The sequence below is a fragment of the Durio zibethinus genome, chromosome 21 (genome assembly GCF_047325235.1).
Source record: "Durio zibethinus cultivar Kanyao isolate XHJ-2024 chromosome 21, ASM4732523v1, whole genome shotgun sequence".
NCBI lineage: Eukaryota > Viridiplantae > Streptophyta > Magnoliopsida > Malvales > Malvaceae > Durio > Durio zibethinus.
In genome coordinates this window covers 8626198-8648299 of record NC_143182.1, presented here as the reverse complement: position 1 = coordinate 8648299, position 22102 = coordinate 8626198, and the positions used below count along the sequence as shown (strand labels likewise).

The 22102-nt window shown below is 31.2% G+C and overlaps 2 protein-coding genes and 1 pseudogene across 3 annotated transcripts; 1 reads left to right on the top strand and 2 right to left on the bottom strand.

The window, feature by feature from the left end:
- Positions 1-1170: 1170 nt before the first annotated feature.
- LOC111305833 (xyloglucan endotransglucosylase/hydrolase protein 2-like) lies at positions 1171-4451 on the bottom strand. The gene is made up of 8 exons (XM_089751094.1): positions 4386-4451; positions 4119-4229; positions 3473-3533; positions 3365-3417; positions 3008-3284; positions 2342-2442; positions 2139-2260; positions 1171-1699 (listed from the first exon to the last, which is right to left on the bottom strand). The coding sequence occupies exons 1-8, from the start codon at positions 4449-4451 to the stop codon at positions 1306-1308; spliced, it is 1185 nt and encodes a 394-aa protein (XP_089607220.1). The 3' UTR covers positions 1171-1305.
- On the bottom strand, positions 4451-6296 carry LOC111306609 (putative xyloglucan endotransglucosylase/hydrolase protein 1). Its single transcript, XM_089751093.1, is given in 6 exon segments — positions 4451-4800; positions 5035-5411; positions 5538-5740; positions 5858-5958; positions 6135-6204; positions 6252-6296. Coding segments are annotated over 6 exon segments (1146 nt in total).
- Positions 6297-11530: 5234 nt separating this feature from the next.
- LOC111305417 (uncharacterized) lies at positions 11531-21168 on the top strand (annotated as a pseudogene). Its single transcript, XR_016331400.1, has 14 exons — positions 11531-11708; positions 12692-12885; positions 13043-13170; positions 13313-13353; positions 13779-13872; positions 14214-15061; positions 15837-15968; positions 16547-16619; positions 17110-17182; positions 17601-17667; positions 18736-18813; positions 18902-19074; positions 20382-20634; positions 20727-21168. The product of XR_016331400.1 is annotated as an uncharacterized LOC111305417 (transcript).
- The last annotated feature ends 934 nt before the right edge of the window (positions 21169-22102 follow it).

The following is a 22102-nucleotide window of genomic DNA, read 5'->3' as shown; positions in this document are numbered from 1 at the left end:
TTATTTTTTATTATTTTATTAATATTTATTCCAACATTACGTTAACTTAAAAAATCAACATACAGACAAAAGCAGATCAAAAGCAAGTAAACCCAAAATCCTCTTTACACCACACAATGATTAAATATTTTGCTAATAAATGTATGAAGAGCAAAGGAAAGATTTAAGTCTTGGGTTTTTCTACCACCTTTCTAAGTTACTAATAGATCAGAAACTGAAGAAAGCCACCTGACTTGGCTAAGCTAACTTTTCTCTAACTCCATTTAAACAAAAGCAACATGAAAGAACATAAATACCCAAAAAAAAAAGCCTAAAATTTCTTGGTGACCCAAAAGAAAAAATAAAAAATAATAATAAAAAAAGTACCAATTGAGAAATGGCTTTGGGAAATAAGTGGTGGTGGCCGCCATTAGAGGTGGAAAGAGAGGCAGAGCTTCGAAAATGGAAATGGGCGAACACTTTGCGATCTGGCAACGGCTTCAATAGTAGTTCCTCATTGAATTCTTCTTCTTGTTTTTTGCCTTCTTCATTGACGGATCCAAAAGCAATCCAACATTGCATGAATTGATGAGTTAGTATAAGAAATTGTTTTAATTATACAATTTCTCTTTTTTCGGCCAATTACAGATGGGAGTTCTTGGATCGTAGATTAGGCTTTATAAGCCCGTTCGATTATGAATAATAAAAACAAATCAGCATGTGACAACTTTATAAATTAGGCAATTAGCCGGTGAAAATATATTTATTTATTTTTTAAAGAGATTGTAACAAGATAGCACAAGAGTATAAGAAGAAATTATAAACCTTAGAATTTGAATATAAAAAATATTATATAATTATATGAATTAATCGATTTAAAAATTAAAAATTAAAAAATTTATTATTTTATTATATTGCCTTAATTTTTATTACTGTTTGATAATTGTAATAAACTTTTTATCATTTCTCTTCATCGATATGTTTAATTTCGTTTTATGGGAAAAATATAGTAAAAGAGAAGAAGCAATCAAATCAAAACCAAAATCAAGTATTTTTGTGTTAATTTGTTGTAACTTGATCGGTTCAAGCATGAGTTTTCCATGAGAGAAATGGTCACCTTGTGCTGTTACTAACTATAATCGATCCTAATTCATAGTAGAATATGTAACAATAATCATGGGTAAATATGTATTATTAAAAAGTATTAAAAAGTAACTATAATAATTTTATAAAGTGGAACAATTTAACATTTTCTTTTATTACATCAGCTGCATTGTTATTTAATATAGCAACTTAAATTAACCCATCCCCACGAACTCTAGCCTGCTATTGATGAAGGCACTCCGGAGGAGGAACAGGGTATCTAGGCCTATCCGAACAATAGTCATAGTTCATGTATTCCTTTCTTACATTTTGCAGTTCTCCTTGTTGCTTGGAGTCTAACTTCCAATATTTCTCTGAATTCCACCAATAATTGGGAGAATAACACTGTTGAATATTGCTCGAGTTCTGAATTATTGGGCAACCACTTATATCAAATCCTTGGAAATGGGCTTTGAAAGGTGCCATGCTCCAATTAGTCTTTGTTCGGCCTCCATCGGTTGCCCAGCTATCTCCATCCCACAAACTTAATTCTATTTTCATCGGCTGTGATGGGTACCCAACTCCAATATCGTCGTTGTTCTTGAACGCCCTGATCGGGATGTCGTCCACGTAGAATCTGTAAACACAGGCATCCATATGCATAAATATACCTATACATATAGTTATATATATAGTGTCCATTTTGATAGGCAATTCAGTGCAGTGAAAAGAGATTCTCATCCCATTTAACTAAAACCACATATATTTCAAATATAATCGTATAGTCAATCATAAGCGTAATTTAATGATAAATAAGAAATTATAAATGTTTTTATTTAAATATTAAATTCATTGGATTTCATTGTTTAAAAATGAGTACATAAATTAATTTAATTAAATTTTAAATTCAAAAAAATATATTTTCACAAAATTATTGATGCGAAAATAATCATATTAATTAAGGCATGCAATGCAGAAAAAGGAGAAGGGGAGATTATTTGTACACAATTTGGTGTTGGTTCCAAAGAATTTGGTAATCGTGGAAATCTGCAGTAGGATCAAACCACAGAAGAAACCTTTGCTCTCTATTCCCAACACCATCTGCGAACACATTGGTTTGCAAGCTAATCGGCTTGCCTTCTCTATTACCCAAGAACTCAAAATCCAGCTCGTCATGCCTCTTGCCTTTTGATGTCAGCTGTTAATTGTCATTACAAATAATCAATAAGAATATTGGTAAATTAAAGAGGAAATTAAACAGAAATGAAAAATATTTTACGTAAAAAGCCGTAACAACTCCAGCAGAATCCTTATTGGGTAGCTTTATCCTCAAATGAAAAAATCCACTAACATAACTCAGCTTCGACCCAAACCCAGCTCCTGTAATTGATCATTTTTAATTTCTTCAATAAACAATAGTGACAAAAAAAAATGAAGAAGTTAAATATAGTGGGAATATCACAAAGATTTATTTGGTAATTGGTTTTTTTTTTTTTTTAATAATTCCACCACATTTTAAAACACCTCAACATTCCGCACTTCAAGATAGAACAGTGGATTAAATCAATCCTTTATAAGTGATAACAATGATAGTATCTATTCATATAGTGTTAGATTCTTATTAATGATTAGGGTTTGAATATTTTTAATATATTAATTTAAAGTTATTAAAAATTAAATTTTGATTATTGAAATTAATAATTTAGTACTCTATAAATGTATCATATAAATATTGATATTTAAGATTTTTAAGAAAAATAAAAGATTCTCTAAGATGGCATAAACCATGTGACATAATTTTCAACTAAGTCAAATGAAAAATATGTCTTTTTTTCTTTAAAAAAAATAAAAAGTAAAAAAAAAAAAAGCATGCATAATGTTCTGTACCATAAATTATATTGTATTTATAGCTATTAAGTGAGTGTTAGGAGAGAAAGAAGATAACCGGAAGAGATATCCATTGAGAGCTGAATTTCACTTCCTTGATTTAAAGACAAAACATGATCACTTCCCCATGTAATTTCATAGTTTTCATCAAATCTAACAATATCAGTAGCATTTGCGAACAGGCTGCAGCAGCCAAGAAGGAAAAATATTGATGAAAGTAAACCTAGCTGCAGGGAAAAATATTGTATTTCCATATCTTTAGTAACGACTGCATTATCATTTGGTGAGTTTATATAAGAATCGATGTTTTGATCTGCCAGCTTCCCAACTAAGAGCTATCCATGAAAAAAGCCAAAAAAGAAAAGAAAAGTGTAAGGTATCACCATTTGATCCAACTTGCCTACACGCTATTGACTTCTTCATTGTTATCCGCATATAACAAACCTCTTACACGTATTCTATCCAGCACTGCTTTGAACAATTGGAAGAAACTTCAAACTACAAATGATTGTGGAGGACTAACACATTAAACTGTTTCTTTTTCCTACATAACTTGAAGAATTAACAATCCCCAAGTTTGAAGTCTGCAAAGTTCAAAAGATCTTAAAGAGATATGGTAATTAAACGAGTTTGGATTGAATCATTTTGATTCATTTTAAGTTTAAATCATTTTAATTTTAGGTAATTTTAAATTTAAGTTGAATAGATCCATGTCAATGATTTTTTTTAATCAAATTAAATTAGTTTAGATTTTAGAATTGGTGAATTAAATAAATTTTTTAAAATTTGGATCAAGTTAATTGATTCATCACTCTAGGAATAGAAGTTGAGTATATATAAAACTATTTGATTTTTGGTGCTTATAAATATATTTTATTACTCTTGAAACAAACAAACATAATAAATTATATTTGTATGCGTCTAATTAATTTAGACGTCAGAAACAATCTCAAAATTAATTTAGCTTTAAATTAAAAAACAACCAAAAAAGTTGAATTCTTCACGAATGGTAAATGTATGACTAAACAGAAATAACTCGATTTCCATGTGCTGTACCAATGGCATCAAATTAAGGCCAACCGAACCAAAATAAAATCATTTTGAGGGTGACACGGTTGGGCAAACCAAATCAAATAAGCATTTTATATATAGGAGGAGACTCCTTTTACATTGGAACGGCAAGGCTGAAAGAGAGTACCTAGAGCTTCATCTATGGAAAATAACAAACACGGGTTGGCCTTCAGAAGAGAAAGTTGGCAGCGTGGGAAAACAAAGACAAACTGCAGTGCAAGAAAGAACTTTTATATCCTCCACATGTTCATGTGCGCTTTTTAGTTTTGGTGCTCTAATGCTCTAAGTATTTTTATAAAATTTTTTGTACGAAATATAAAATCTTTTATTAGATAGGCTTGGAATTGAACGTTTAACTCACTTACCAATTTATTGAACGACCCTTTCCTTCTAACAAAGTTCATAAATTGTGGCTTGTCGGATCCAGCCATCATGGAGAAGATACCCAACGCCGTGAAAGTGCCTTTATTACACCGCATTGTGGGCCCAGAAGGATGGGCTTGACGTCATTCTCATTTGTGATTGGAAAAGCAACTTGGGGATGGACTATCCAAAAAATCTGACCCATAAGGATGGCCTTGACGTCATTCTCATTTGTGATTGGAAAAGCAACTTTGGGATTGACAATCCAGCAAATCTGACCCAGAAGGATGGGCTTGATGTCATTCTCATTTGTGATTGGAAAAGCAACTTTGGGATTGACTATCCAACAAATGTGACCCAGAAAGATGGGCTTGACGTCATTCTCATTTGTGATTGGAAAAGCAACTTTGGGATTGACTTTGAAAATCAAATTTCTAACAAATTTGACATTTGTATGGTTTATTTATTATTTTGCTTTTTTTTTAAAAGGCATAAACATGATAATTTCCATTTTTGTACAAAGATAAGAATGCCAATGTTTATAATTTTTTAATTAAAATATTCTAATTTATTTTCTATCTATATATTGTATATAAAACAATCCAACTAAGCAGAAATTTTAACATATTTATTTCTTCATTTATGTATTACTTCGGCATTCTTTATGGTACCGGCCACTTGAAGAAGTACAGTAGTCTTGAAACATGTACTTGGTTCTTGCATACTGTAATGCTTTGTGCTGAGCAGGGTCTAGTTCCAAATATTTGTTTCCATTCCACCACAAGTTAGAATTATAGCATTGCGCTTTGGTCGCAGTGTCGTGTAATTGACAACCGTCCACGTTGAACCCTTGAAAAATGGCTGTGAATGGAGCTTGACTCCGATCAACTTTTCTTCCACCTGATGCCCAACCTTCTCCATTCCATAGGCTTCCTTGAATCACTAATTGTTGTGAAGGATAATTTACTCCAATATTTGTATTGTTCTTGAAAGAAAATTAGGGTTAAAGAATCAAATTGTTTTGGAGAGACGTAAATTAGATATGTTAAATTCCATGCATGAACCATGCATAAAACATAAAACCAAGGACTTCAAAGTAATGTTGTAATGGGTTAAATTAGAATCAAATTAGTTTAAAGAGAATAGTTTTTGCTTACACTATTTGATGCTGATTCCAAAGAATTCCATAAGTTTGAAAATCAGCAGTGGGATCAAACCAAAGATGAATCCTTTGCTCTCGGCCTCCTCTATAATTAGCGAAAACATTTGTTTGCAATGTAAAAGGAGGACCTTTGCTACCCAAAAACTCAAAATCTAGCTCGTCATGGTTTCCTGTGTTTTGTGGATTTGATGTCAACTGCATGCATGCCATCAAACCGCGAAAATTTTCATTAAATTATACTTTAACTAATACATGCTAGAGAAGACAGGAATTTTTTTTTTTAAGCAAAGAAAAAGATATAGCAATATGTACATAAAAAGTTGTAACAACTCCAGTAGAATCCTTGTTGGGTGTCTTTATTTTCAGTTGGAAAAACCCTGAAGCATACCCCACATTGGACTGGAACCCAGCCCCTGCATTATTTTCAAAATAAGCCATAAAACCACAATTAGTAAATCCTTGTTTTTTAATTTATATTTTCATATATTAAAAGGCTAGCTACGAGTGATTATATATATGCACGTGTCTTTTTTATATACGTTTATACATGCAAGCAAATGTATAAGTTAGTTGCTTTCATGTATCGAACCTGAAGAATTATCCATTAAAAGATTAATTTCTCTTCCTTGGTTTAGAGAAGTCACATGAGAGTTTCCCCATGTGACGTGATATCAAAACTAACATCACCTGCTCTGATTGCACTTACTATAGCTGCAAGGAGAAGACCAAAGAAGAACCTGTGCAATTCCATATTTATTTATTAATTAGGTTGATGACTAATAAAAAAGAAAATCCAACAGTAAAATCATCTTGAAATATATATATATATATATATGTCTGAAACAATAATATGAATAAGAAATTGCAAAAGGAGAAAACTTCCGTATCTTTGTATTTCTTCTTGTAAATAATTGGAAGTTTTAATGAACTTCTTATCATATATTCACTAAAAAAATAATAAAAGCGATTGTTATAATTTACTTGCATGTTAGTGATCTGATCAGAAGACTCTTATATAGTCAGCAATAGTATTAGATTCATCCATGAAAAGAAAAGAGTAAGTCGATTTGGTTGCCTTATGTCATAGGCCGCTCGACGAATTTGAAAATAAAAATGAAGTTATTATAAATTTTTTTTGATTAAGTGTAATTGGTTACTTATTAAAATATATCATTTTAATAAGATTTTAAAATTAATTAAAATTTATTAAAAATATGATTTTATAATCTACGAAACAGTCTGGATCTAAGAGTTAGTTACACGTGGGGAAGAATTAGTAATCCCACGATACCCGTTTGAAACGATATCAATTAATTATATGTTATCTATTAATTTTGATAAAAATAGTTTCATTTTCAGTGTTTGAAAAATAATTTCCTTGATTTCTTTTGTTTATTGTAATTTTTTTTATTTATTAAAAATTTATTATTCAAATTTTATTTGAGAAAAATAAATTAAAACCTTTTTTATTGAAATAATTCTATGTTTCAGTACATTGGTAACATTGAAAGAATTCTTTATCACCTAGAGATTTCTTAGACATCGTTTCTCGAAATACCTTAGAATATTATAATTGGAGGCTCAATTTTATTTTTGGTAAAAAACTATGCCATGCATGTGATGCAAATGATAATATGTTATGCACATATTTTTTTTATTTTTAGAAATTTTATTTATTTTTATTATTATTGTTTTTATTATTATTGTTTTATTGAAGCAATGAGAAATTTTATTATATTGAAGATTCTTATAAATATTCTAATGCACTGATAATACTTAAAAAAAAATTTTTCACGTAGAAATTTCTTAAAGCATCTCTACTTGAAATATTTTTAGAATCTCGTCATCGAATAATATTTCCTCTTTGCTCATTATTCTTAATTTATGAGTTAATTTTTATTTACTATTTTATAACAAAAAAATTTTTTATTGCATTGAAATTTTTTTTTTATAAATACTTCAATACACTGATAGTATTTAAAAAAATCTTCTCACCTTATTATTTCATAAGTATCACTACTCGGAATATTTTTGAATCTCATCGTCGGATGAAAATTTTCTTTTCTTATATTTTTTATTAATTTTGTATTATTATTATTAACAAAATTATAAAAATTTTAACTATATTTTATTATTTATTTTTATTAATTATTATTATAAAACAACAAAATTTTATTTTAACAAATTTAAATATTTTAACATGCATAAATATTAATAATAAAAATTTAAAATAACAAAAAAAATTTAAAAAAAATTTAAAAAAAATTACCTAAACCAAATTTATCAATGATCCGGTCAACGCCAGTTTGGTCCAGTCAATTCGATGGTTCAGGGTCAGTTCAATTGGATCAGTCAGAAGCTAAAGGTGAAACGGGTCGTCGAGTTGGGTTTGTGGACCCTGGATCTGGTCATAAGCTAACGCACGGATCATGGGGACTCAAAACGATGTCGTTTTAGTCTTTATTGAAACGACGTCATTTTGGTTTTTGTAATTTATATAAAAGGCCCAAAATTATTTTTCAATCATTCTCTTCTTTCTTAGAAAAAAAAATCATTTTTTCTTTCTTAGCCAAAACTCACGGGGCAAGCCGATCGATGTCTCGCCACCATTGTCGTTGTTATCGGTAGTCGATCCCCATTGTCGGTGATCGAAAGAACACTAAAATGTTTCCCTCAACCTCATCTCTCTAGATCCGACCTCTTTTTCATCGAAATAGCCCCAATCGACGTAGATTGGGGCTTAAAGTTTCGATCTCTTTTTTTTTTATAAACTAAAACTGACTTTTTTTTTTATTTTTGCAGGTCTTGCTTGGCACTAGGTTCCTCGCCAATTCGGCGAGGACTGTGATTTTTGTTTGCGTGATTTTTTTTTCTTTTTTAACTTTGAAAACTTTTTTTTTACAAGGTTTTATTCTCTTCTTCTTTTTTTTTAGACGGCCACGAAGCTCTATTTATAGAGCTAAAGCTCCAACTGTGGTCCTATGCCTAAGTAAGTGGCATAGGGCCTGGCAAAAAGAAGGCACCGTGTATGGCACTCTAAGTACCAACCCTCATGCCCTTTTTGTTTCCTTCTACTTGGCCTTGGCCTTGTATAGCACAGGGCCCTGGCAAGGGTAGGTGATGCTAGTGGTGCTGTGCATGGCACCAGGCACTCTTGTCCCCTTATTTATTCTGTTTTTGATTTCTTCTGTTTGGCATTTTGTTCTTTTATTTTATTCTTTTTTTTTGTTTAATTCTCTTTTTATTTTTTATTTAATAAAATAAAATAATAAATAATAAATAGAGGCTTGTGCCTTAAAAAGACGAAATTGGGCCTCGAACTTATTTAGAATTGGGCCTCGAGCTCATTGAATCGAAATCAAGGCCTTCAACCTGGTTACATCGAAATTAGGCCTCGACCTAAGAACTTGATATCCGATAACTATTAAATCAAGACCTAATTAAAAATTCAGATAAATTTGATGTCTACACATTCTATAATTCAATTAATTGGCCATTTCTCTTAAATCAGGCAGGTTCATTTTAGAAATAGAATATTTTGATTATATTATTTATTTGAATTTATTATATCAATCTCACAATCAAAGCCTTATATGCAAGTTTATAGATTACTTGACATTTCTATAAAATAACTAGATAAAAGAGAAACCTACCTACTTTATATACTTTATATGGAAGTTTATAGATTACTTGACATTTCTATAAGATAACTAGATAAAAGAGAAACCTGCCTAACAATTTTTTTACTTGTTATCATGAGTAATTATCAAACTGAATTTTTGAAAGCTATAAACCCATCATCTTACTCCAAACAAATCATCATGTCTTTCTAATTTTTATTTTTATTTTTGTTCAATTAAATCTTTATTTAATGTCTTTTAATGTTTTACTTGTGAAATCTGTCTTTTTTTTTTTTCGAAAATTTCTAATACAAAAAAAAAAAGATCTTTGACGGCAAGTAAATAGGCTAATTGAAAAAGAAATGGGAATTAGGACTTGGTTTTGTTGTGACTGTAAATTGATTGCAATTAAATTGGATTGTTTTCTTATTCAACAAATCTATTTGCAAAATATCAAAGTGGATTAATTAGAAATTTAGAGAGAGTCTTTCATTGTCTACCATTACAGGTAAGATGAGCAATAAGTTTTACATTCTTTTTATTATTAGGTCAAAATAATTGAGATTAAAATATTATTTTAATTTAAATTAATCATGAATTTAATTTTAATATTAAAAAAATGTAAAACTTACCTCGGTATAAGTGGATCCTTACTCTTATAAGTAATACCATCCATATTATCTATGAATTAAACTCAAACTATATTTACTATTATTTTTGTTTTGTTTTGTTTTACATTTATAAAAAAAGTTGAATATTTTGATAGATTTATCCAATGGTCAAGTTATCCATTCAAGTTTGAGGGCTCATTCAATTTTTTTGAAGGTTTAAACAAAAATATTAAATTGTTAAATAGATTTGTGCAAAACATTAAACTTATTTAAGAATATTAATTTTATCCATATCTAATAAAAAATTTAATTTTTTATCCAATGGGATGGGGATGAGTATTAAATTTTAAGCAAGAGATGAATATGATTTTAAATTTCTTATTTGATAGAGGGACAGAGATAAGTAATACAACACTTGTCTTATACCCGTTACCTATATATTTAGTAAATAAATTTGATATTAAATAATATAAAATTTTATTTTAGATTAATTATAATTAATATATATTTTATTTTAAATATATATTAATATATTATTAAAAATTTATATGAATATGTAAGATAAAAATTAAAATAAATTAAAAAATAAATTTTATTCTTTTAAAATGCTAAGAGTATAAGAATTATTGGCATCGATTAAATACTTGCGTAGACAAAAATATGAATAACTTCAAAATATTTGTTGAATAAGGATATGTAAATTAATATAATATAAAATTTCAAGAATGAGAAAAAATATTCTACTCGTCTCATACCCTACTCGTTGAGATCTTTAAGTTCATTTAAAATGTAAATCGAACCTTGAGTCCAACCTTCAAAGCCTAAACTTAGCTAATTATAACTAAAATTATAATATACATTATTTTTTTATACATTAAAACAAAACCAATAATTAAAGGCAAAGAATGAGCTACACATAAATATTAGTTGTTAAAATAATGGATTAAAGGCATTAAATCATATTTGTCTTTAAATGTAATATTATTTACCTTTAATTTTCATCATTTAGAGGCACATATAATATCTGTCTTTATAATTGAAATTATTTGCCTCTAATTAACATTAAATTTTTAGAAATAAAAAAAAAGCAGTTTTTGAGGCTAAAATAATGTCTTTATTTCAAAATTATATGCCTCTAACGTGAATAGATATCAATCATCAGTGGCAACGAAGAGGAAGTGGTTGAGCTTCGCCCTAATAGAAACCATTACTCTATGAAAGCAAAGATACAAAAGAGGCGAACTCCAGGGTTAGCTGGCCCTTGGATCTGGTGTTGATGACAAAGTGTTCAGGATGTTTTCTTAACAAAATAAGCAGACCATACCATGGTTTACCCTAGGATGCAGGATCAGGCCAGTCCTCAGATGTAAGATACCTTCTAATTCGGCCGTGATGCTACACATTACTAAACAGTTCAACCAACTGAACAAAAAAGGCTAAGAAAGTAACCCATGTTGTAATAATTTATTTTCCTTCTTCTGATTTGGAGTGATGTTCGGTTACAAAGAAAACCTGCTGTTTGGTTGAGTTAAATTTTCAGATTTTGTTTTGTTGTAACAATAATTTATTTTCTAAAAATCATGAGAGTGAATTAGGAAAACAAAGTTTAAAGGCCCAAACTCAACCATATCCGGCTCTGGAGCTTTTTTATCTGAGTTAAAAGCCCAGCTTTGTTTTCTTTCTTCTTATCATAGCTCCAGCCCACCTCTCTCACGCCTCACGGTCAGGTCTCGCCTTCCTCAAAAAAAATTTTTTTTGCTTCAGTGAGAATTGGAGCCCAAATGACCCAGTTCTGTGGCCGTACAAATGAAGGTAACAAGTGTAAAAGACCTTCACTCTGCCAATGGCATTGGTTTTCCGTTAGCTTTTCTTCTTCCTTTCTTTCGCTGCTGTACCCTCTGACTCTCGTCTATTGTCCTTTTTTAGTTCAAGGTATGCTCTTTTAGCAGTCGATTTTCTTGTTATTCTATGTGATTGTTTATTTACTTAAAAAAAAAAAAAACAAATCTTAAACTGAAACTGCCAAGTGATGTTTGGGAAATTTGCGCAAGGGCTTTGAGTTCCTTTGATGCAAAAGCATCATGGGACTTTGAAAAAAAAATTAATTAGATATTCCCTCTGATGGCAGTTTATACTTTTGATTTGTCTGGGTTGCTTTTCTTTTGTTGTGTTTAAATGGGTTTTAATTGGTGCTTCTGTCTGCTTATACATGTGTTTTTCGTTTTTTTTTTCCAACCAATAGTAAGAGTCGTAAACTGATTGTTGTTTCTGTTTATCCCAAGAACTTCTTTCTTGGTGATTATTCTAATTTATTTTGTAGTTTAGCTTCTCATTGCAATGTGTTTGTCATATTTATAAATTTTAATATATATTTTTTCACTTTATAAATATCACATACAAGTTCCACATGCTCATGTATAGACGTGCTCTGTGTGCATTAGGTGGTTATAAATGCTTGAGCCTTTGATACATGACTAGGCTTCTCACCTACACACCATCTGTCTGGTTTGAAATAAAATCAGGACATCTGAGCTAATTATCATTGCCTACTGGTATGTTTGGGTCACGAAATTTTCAGAGGGAAAATATATGAAATTCATGGATTTTATTTTATATTTTTGTTGCTTTTGTTTAAGAGGGAAAAACTTGAAGTTTATTGATGAAAAAGGTTTAGAAAGAATTTTAATTATTATTGAATCTGATGTTCCATATTACATTTATATTGTTTAAATTAAATTATATTGTTGATTGCAACTCAGAGTTAGGGCTCCAAAAATTTTTTGAATTGAATTTTTTTTAAGTTAAAGTATCAAATTTAGCATTGAGTTATCGTTTAGGTTCTATTTCTTATAATCAACTCTCAAGTATTATATGTCTCATATTTGAGTGATTGATGAAAGATGTGTTACATGTAGGAAAAAAGGAATAGAAAAATGGAAGAACGACCCTTAAATGGTGGTTCTGGAGTTAGGGTCTCTATATTTGATTATTCAATTGAGAAACATTTTAGGGCAATGGATACGATCTTTAAGATTTGTGAAGAGCCCAAGACTGATGGTCTTGATGAAACTGATATCCAGAGATTCTCTTCTTCAATCACTTTCTTAAGGTAAATTTATGCATAACTTTGTGCATTTAGAACTTCCATATGTGATTTAATTGACTTTGCTGATGTAAGTCAGGTTTTTTTTTTTTTTTTATGTTAGATTTATCTGTCCAATATAGAAATGTACAAGTTCTTAATTTACTATTAAACATGCTTTTAGGGAATGGAGGCATTTTAATTATGAACCGAGGATCATTAGGTTTGTTAGCGAACTCTGGAGACTCACTGGGTAAAGATCTTTCTGGTGGCATAAACTTGCCTCAGTTTTCATCAGCAACTGTTCCCAAGGTGAAAGAAATCTTTTTATTTTGGGTCCCCCACTTGGAGGAATGTTCAATGACTGCATAAATCTTCTGGAATAGTTTTTACTTGTTATAGCATAATATTCTGTTAATACTCATTGTTTTTTTTTTTTGTCTTATGGAAGCAGCAGGAAGGACTATGTGGAAGCAATGCATCTCCGGAATCCAGGTAAGATTGGATTTTGGTTTGAACAATTTCAGTTTCCAATATTATTGGGTTTAGGTGGTAAAAGGGTGGTGTACTTTGGGTTTGGAAAAGGTCTTAGTTTTATTCTTGACCAGCATAAATGCAAGTTAATTGGCCATAAAAGTTCTGCTATTCTACAGGATTCCTCCTTTTTTTTAAAAAAAAATTTTAACTCTTATGAACAACATGTTATGGATGTTGTTTGCCCTTGTTAGTCTGTGCTGCATATACATGTTATAAGATAAGAACTTGGTGTTATTATTGCTCCTCTTATTTAAGATCTGTGTATGGGCTACCAAATATTTTTATTTGTTAAAGTAAATTTAGAGCCAAAGCCAACACCGCTGCAAAATGGTATGTTTTATACATTTGTTGAATGACATGATTAAAGTACAATCTTCTTGCAGCAAGGACTTTGTGATGTACGTTGGAGGGTCTGTTTGGGCATTAGATTGGTGTCCTAGAGTTCATGAGAACCCTAACAGTCCTGTCAAATGTGAGGTACTTCCCCACTTCTCCCCTCTCAAATTCCTAACCTAATTCTGGGAACCTTTTATTCATTTATTTATTCTTTTTTTCTTTTGTGTATTTGAGCTTCAATTTGTTTTTGCATTAAAATGTTTTTGTTGATGGGCTTCACATTATTGTAGCCCAAACCTCAATCTACTTGGGTATTTCGAATGAAAGAGACAAAAGCCTAGATTTGTTCTTAAACAATGGTTTAAAATATTGCCTGCATGCTTAATAAGTAGGATTTTTAATAATAATTATCACCATCTTAATGCTGCAATCTTGTGTGGCTGTCCTTGTTTTGACATTTTTTTTTGCCTTATTTGTCCCAGTTCATTGCTGTCTCTACTCATCCTCCTGAATCTTATTATCACAAGATGGGCACTCCACTTACTGGTAGAGGCATCATTCAAATATGGTGTATGGTAAATGTTGGGGTGAATGAGGAAGAAGCTCCTCTGTTAAAGAAAAAGCCAAAACGGAGATCTCAAAATACAGGGGCCATGGAGGAGAGCTCGTCAAAGAGGCCTAGAGGAAGACCTAGAAAGAAGCCAATAGATGAATCTCAACTAGATCAGGTTAAGAGGCCAACAGGTAGACCTACAAACAAATCAATTGGTGAAACTCTAAACAGCAATCAGAATGCAGAGCCTTTCCAACCTATCGCTGTTCAGTACCCAGAAGGTTTGTTTGAGCCAGTTTCTATGGACAACACTCCTGGAAATACGCAAGAAAATGTTTCAGATAAGAATCATCATAAAAAACAAAAGGGTGACAAAGAGGCAGCATTTTCATCTGATGCAGCCCCTAATACATCTGTGGAAAGTAGAAAATTGAAAAGTAAGGCACAAGCAAAAGCTAATAGTGGTGGTAAATGCCTCCCATTATTGACTCAAAATGAAGAAACAGAATCTTCATTGACAATAAACCAACAAATTTGTTACAACTCTGGGCAGGATGCTACTGTGCCAAATAATCGTTTAGATAGTAATTCGTTTTAAGTCAGCCTGGGTTCTTCTATTCCAGGTGACATTGCACTGCCAAGAGCTGTCCTCTTTCTAGCTCATAATGGAAAAGTTGCTTGGGATGTAAAATGGAAGCCTTATGATGTCAATGATTCTAAATGCAACCAACGGATGGGCCATCTGGCTGTCTTACTGGGAAATGGATCTTTGGAAGTGTAAGACATCTGCCTTAGTTGTCTAGACTTTGTATTCAAAATTTTCTTCGTTATACTTTTTCCTATCATCCTTTAGGACTTAGTCATAAAAGAATATACATCATTATCTTATACACCAATAATAGAACACAAAAGCTCTTCAAGGGGTTGTTCTGTTTTCATGCCTTATTTAGCAGTTAGGTTAACTTCATAATTCTATGTCCATTTTGTTAAATGGAAGCATTGCATCAAACAATCCTGCTTGTGGAGTGTTTGCACTGCACTAGCAGCGGATTGGATAATAATCCAAAGAACAATTATGTTGGTATTGTATGTCATTTTGAGGTTTCAACAATAAGGAAATATTTGGAATAATTCTGATATTAACAGCCATGTAATGTAAAACTTTGAAGTAAATGATGGAAGTTAAGTAGAATGTTATGCAAAGATTAGAATTTGGTTCTGCAATATGGCAAATTGATTTTGATGCATAACATGTATGTAAATGAGAGGGGTAGAAGGTGTTTGTCAAATACTTGAAATGTAGAAATAAAAAATACTGCAGTAAACATTAAAAAATTAGACTGCTGTATCATTTTAAAGGCATCCTTTTTCCCTAACCTATTATGAATCTTAGCTTTCCATGACAGCTACCCCTGTTTCTCATTTTTAAGTCAGTTCCATATCGTCCACTTTTGCATTAGGTTATAGCAATTAGTTGGTTATATGTTTCATTATGGTGTATCATTGACAATGTCTGTTGATTCTATGTCCTGATTCCACCAATGCAATGCAGGTAGGAGGTTCCTCTTCCAAATATGATCAGGAATGTTTATTCATCTTCTGCTAAGCAGGGTACTGATCCTTGCTTTGTAAAATTGGAGCTAGTTTTGAAGTGCTTAAACTTAAAATGTGGTGATATACAGGGGTAATCTGCAAATCTATCATTTTTCTCTAATAAAATTTTCAAGATATAGACGTGCTACTTCTAATATTGCAGAAATTCTCTAGAATTTCTAAAACATGATGGAGGCTAAACATTTATCAATAATTCTTTAGAATTTTCAAAACATGATGGAAACAGAAGATTTATTAGAATATTAATGAGTTAGGGATGTTTTATGATATGTGTAGAAAGAAAATGGAGGAAGAAGTGGGGAGGTTGTGGAAGTGTGGGCTATTATTCTGCATGGATCCCTATTTATATATAGGCAATTAATATCATGATACTCAGTGCAGCATAGTGTGCACTGCAGTATTGCAAATAGATTGGATGCAGTCGATAGAATGTGCCATGCAGATGCAGTGCAAACATAGAATTCAACTAAATGGTTTACTAATTAAAAGCTTTACTTTGGTTGCTTCTACAAGCTTATCCTTCAATCTGTAGAATTCTTCCATTAGTTCTACAACCTTTTGTTGCTTACAGTTTTCCTTTTTGATCTTGTTGTGTGTTCAATTCTACTTCGTTTATCACTAATAGACAGGCCTCTATTTATTGTACAGCATCCCTTTAACAGTTGAGTGGTCAACCTCATTTCCACATGATTACCTACTAGCTGGATGCCATGATGGAATGGTATAATGTCAGTTAGTTGTTATTTTATCTACTTTTTTTTTTTATTTATAAAAATTTAACTTATGTAATATTTGTTTTGACTCTTGAGAGAATTGATATCATGCCTTTGCATAAATGGGGTAGAAGTATTCTTTTTGTTTATGAATTTAGTCTATAATCAATATAACTTTTCCAGGGAATATTTGTAAATTAAGTTCCTTTTGCATTAATATGTTGATTGAACATCTGCTAAGTTGCTTAGATTTTTCCTAACATTATCACTTCAATGAATAAGATTGTCATTTACTCATAATTTTGAATTTTTTTGGTATTAGTACTAACATAGTTTTTGTCGGGTTGCTTTGTGGAAGTTCTCTGCAAGTGATACACCTAAAGATAATGGCAATGCATTAGTCAATTATTTTTGGTTATTCATGTGGTTTATAGAAGGCTTTGATTATGGGCATCAAATCAACAGATGAATTTTATTTCAAACTTTGTTATTATGCAGATACAAGACCTCTGTTTTGTTTTAGTGCAGATACTGTTCCAATTAGATCAGTTGCATGGGCCCCATCTGGAAGGTCAGTAATATCTTCAGTGTTCCTTTTCCATTCTAAAATTTTGTATAGCTATATATGTGGCTATGCTTTCTTCAGTTCACAAAAAGTACCTTTTGGTAATTTGGTGGTTAAAATGCAAAGGAGACTGACCTTTGTTGATATTGCATCTATTCTTTTTTTTTTATTGTTTTAAAATTCCAAGTTTATGGGCTATCTGTCCTCTGCTGGGCAATTGCTAATGAATTGGAACCACTTTATTAGCCAATTGTTTTTGTCAGTCAGCCAGATTCAAGCTCCTTTCTATGGGGATGTTGAGGAGCACATAAAGAAACTAAAATATGATATTGTTGTCGTTATCAAACTGTTGACCTACTCAACTATGTTTGATACTGTGATGCTTGCTTATTGTCATAAATAAAACTCTGTTGTTTAATTTCAGTGACATGGAGAGCAGAAATGTTATTCTTAATGCTGGACTTTGGAGGTCTTAAGTTTTGGGACAAATGGTAACTTGATAGCCTGTTTTGGTTTTAAGTTTGATCACTTTGTATCTCGTTTATCTTTCAGCTTTTGCCTCTCCTGTTCCCAATGCATTCATCTCAATTGAATTCAGATGCTTGTTGGCTTCTATTTCATTTCTTAAGATTGAACTCTTTCACTGTATAGTTATAAAGTTTAGTTAAACTTTCTAAATCTTCTTAGAGATGGCATGTTGTATGACATAGCATAAGTAGTGTAGACTGACAGTTTAATGTTTTCTCTTCTAATTTATTGTTATGTATTTCATTTTCTTCATGATTCTTTTCAAGTGCCATAAACTTCCATGATTTAATGAATTTTACAGATTAATAGAAGCTTCAGCTGAAGTTAAAGCTTTTATATTCTGAGAAGTCAAATTAAATTATGTTTTTCTCTTTATTTAGTGAATGGAGTTGGCTGGATTCTCGTCAGTGTTTCCTCTAATTTATTTTACCTCCAGTTGTAAATTACTACAAATTAGAATATCAACTATTGTAACTAAGTAGATGATAAATGAATAGGCATGTCTATTGTATTTTGTGCATATAGTAGCTGATGCAATTAGCAATTAAGATGAAATACTGGTACACATCAATTTGAGGCTTAATTTGATCTTTACATGTACTTGATTTTCCTTGGTTGATCTGACTGTCAGACCTCTTAAGTTGGAAATTGCAATTTTTAGTTTGAGTGATTTCCTATTTCCTTATAAGTTCTGAATTATTCAAAATTTGAACTTTGTACTTCTAAAAGAATTCTAGAGAATTCTCTAGGATTTCATGGAGGACAAATTTGCACAAGTTAACTATTAAATAGGTTTCCATGGATGTTTAAGGGGAGGAATCCTGAATTCTGGCTTCGTTTCAACTAAAAGGACTGAAAGTGTGTCCTCTTGGTGTGTTGCGTGTGCCTGTGTGTGTGTATATATATACACACACACACACACACACATGAATGTTGTACTGAGCATTTTTCTCTAAGAATTTTACCTGTTCTAGTTGCTATGGTCGCATGATTACATGTCACTTAAGCTATAGTTTGATGGTTGTTTGCAGTGATCCATTCCTTCCTTTGTGGGATGCCCATCCAGCACCAAAGTTCATATATAGCCTGGATTGGCTGCCAGAACCAAGGTAGGCTATACTTGAGATCTTTCCTATTATTTTTGGAATTGATGGTCTTCTCTCCAACTAGATTTGAGGCAACTTTTTATGTCTTTAGGTGTGTCATTCTATCCTTCAATGATGGAAAAATGAAAATGCTCAGCTTAATTCATGCAGCATGTGATGTACCTGTCACTGGAAGACCTTCCACTGGGACCAAGCAACAAGGACTGCACCTTTATAATTGTTCGTCCTTTGCTATCTTGAGTGTAAAAGTGTCACGATTAACAGGTGTGCTAGGCATTGATTTTCTTACATTATTAATGTTGTCTTTTCATGAGAGAAGTAGCCTTCAAACACAAAATATATGTGCACGAAAAATTACAGTTAACTTTGTTTTTCATTAAAATAAAAATTGTAGTGGACCTAATATGCTAGTTAATAACTCAAATTGTAGTTTGTTTTTTAAAAGAAAAATTAAATCTTAGTGTGCATAAACCTGAAAACTTTTTGAAGAACAAGATATGAAACCAAAAGATCAAACAAAAGGTAGCAAAATCAATGAATTTATGTTTAAGTCTGTTTTGACTAGAAATGTGTTCAAAATTGTATGGGCATAGTGTAGAAAGAAATTTTGCTCCTTCGAGGTAGATGCTATATAAAATGGGTTCTACATTCTTTAGATTAAATTGTTTACAAGCATAAAACTGTTCTAAATGTGAAAAATAACTACATTTTCTTTTTAATTTGTGATATGTTCCTTATTGAACTAGTTTTTTTGCTGCAACATTACCAGATAGTCATAAATTCTCTTAGTATTTTGTGTCTTTGCATGTCACTACATATGTTTGTAACTTGATTTTTCAGCGTGTTATTTCAAATATATATTGATTAGTGAATTTATATTTTAGTCATGGTTGCATATTGCAGTGCAGATGGTACTGTTACCCGTTTTCAGGCAAGTTAGTTTACCTTTGTTTACAATGTTTGCTATAATATTTCCCTGACGGACTTTGGGCCCAAAATATAAATATTTTCTTTTCTTTCCCTAGCCTTCAATTGAGAATTCCTCTTGGAGATGGTTGAGAATTGTTCTTCCGAGTTCTTTTTGTTGCTTCACGGCTTGCATTTCTCAAGTAATTCATGTTTACTCCATTTCCTAGTAGACCGAGCCTTAGGCTTTAGTTGGTAGTCAACTGGCAATGTAAGCCTTAGTTTGGATTCCACCACAGGTGCAGTGTGGTACAATTGAGCTCACCGTACTACTAGTTGAATCCAAATACTAGCACTAGTGAGATCCATTTAGCATAAATTTCTCATTGATTTTTTTTTTTCAATCACAATTGCAGTAATTTTTTTTCCAATAACAGTTACAGTAACTTTTATTATTGTTTTCAATTTCACCAAAGATAATCTCATCACCCATCCAAATGGAGCCTAAAACTATTGAAGTCCTTTCATTGATGCTGCATATCATTAAATTATGTGTCATCAATGTTTGAAATTTCTTTCAAAATATAATTTAAAACCATTCACTGTAAATTGGTAAGCTGCTTCTGAGCTTTTGCTTCGATTGATGGTATTGCTTTTATAACCAGCTTACATCAAAAGCAGTGGACAAAGATTTTTCTGGACATCGAGCGCCGCATTTCCCATGCGGATCCTTGACTGAGGAATCCGCTGTAATGGTTAACACTCCATTACCAGATATTCCTATGACATTGAAGAAGCCGAGTAATGATTATGGGGAGGGCCCAAGGTCCATGCGGGCATTCTTAACTGAGTCAAACCAGGGTAAAAATGCAAAGGATAGGAAGGCAAAAGTTCCAGCATCCAATAAGAAAACTTTAGGTAAGCTTGACAATTGGGTTGCTAATCAGATATTCCTAGTCAACTGCTCTGTTTCTTTCTTAACAGCCAACAAGTTCTTAAATCTGTTGCAGCCCTTTTTTATGGCAATGATCCTGGTGTGGAATCTGAATATGAGGAAACATTGGCAGCTCTTCAAAGCAAAAGGAAACAAAAATCTAAAAGTAACGGGAAGAAGGAAGCTGACGATGATCAAGTATTGGCAATCAGAACTGAAGAACCAAGAAATACACAGAAAGAACAAACTGGAAATGAAATAGAAGTATTTCCTTCCAAGATTGTGGCAATGCATAGAGTGAGATGGTACATGAACAAGGGTAGTGAGAGATGGCTGTACTATGGAGGAGCAGCCAGGATTGTTCGATGTCAAGAGATTATAGTTCCTGATGCTGATAAGAAATCAGCTAGAAAAAGTTAAGAACGTTACAAGCTTCAATATTTTGACAATGTCTACATGTAAAGGTAATTTTCCATATTCAATATAATGGCCTTTCCGCTTTATTTTTTAGCCCTAAATTTAGTCAAGAACCTCTCTTTCAAAAGCTTTCACTCCACAATAACTGAGCTCAAGTCGAACTTAGTGTGCATGCCTATGTAAGGTCAGAAATAATGTCACATATGCCTTGAAGTGGATGAAAATAATCAAATTAAGAAAACAAAGTAACTGTTTATTAAAACCTGGATACCATAAATAAACCCAGATACAGCTTCCTTTCATAGAAAAATATTCCATAACATTGTTTGTTTCTTAAAATCTCATCAAGAACAATTACCATCTTCCTTCGGTTTGATTAAATACATTCAAAGCATGCACAAACCAAAAACCATGAAGAATGAGCAATAGGTCAATGCCATTTTCTTCAAAGATTTCACTTCTAAAGCAAGGGATGCGTCTTTCAGTTGGCAAAGCATACTAGTAGTTAAAAAAATGTCACATCTAATATTTATTTTAATTAAACAAATTAAATCATACATGATTGATATATTTTTGTTAAACAAGTTAAATTGGTTTGTTTCAAGTCATTTTGAAAATTTTAACTTTTAGATCAAATTAAGTTGGATTTAGAACCAAGTTTTTAATACCCTACTTTAGCATTTTTATGGAAACAAAAGAAGATATATTTTCTAAAATTTCTAAATATAAACCATCCGAGTTTGGGTAGTTACCACATTAATAATTGGATTCAGAAATTTATTGATAGTAAATTTATATTTTTATATTATTTATATTTTTATTATTTATATAATGAGTATTTAAAATTTATTTTTATTTTTATAAATATTTAACATATATGAGTAATTTTCATATTTAAAACTTTTTAAAAAAATAAAAATAAAAATTTATTTTTTAGTTTTTAAATTTTTAAATTTTTTATAAATATATATTAATATATTTTTTAATAAAAATATATTCATTTTAATTAATTTAACATAATAACTTATATTGTTT

What these genes read in the sequence shown, in the direction of transcription:
- LOC111305833 (XM_089751094.1), bottom strand. Translation starts at nt 4,451, where the DNA reads ATGGCTGGATCCGACAAGCCACAATTTATGAACTTTGTTAGAAGGAAA. An exon ending in AAAAAGAAACAGTTTAATGT is followed by an intron (nt 3,418 to 3,472) that starts GTTAGTCCTCCA and finishes TGTTCAAAGCAG; the next exon opens with TGCTGGATAGAATACGTGTA. An exon ending in GAGTTGTTACGGCTTTTTAC is followed by an intron (nt 2,261 to 2,341) that starts GTAAAATATTTT and finishes GACAATTAACAG; the next exon opens with CTGACATCAAAAGGCAAGAG.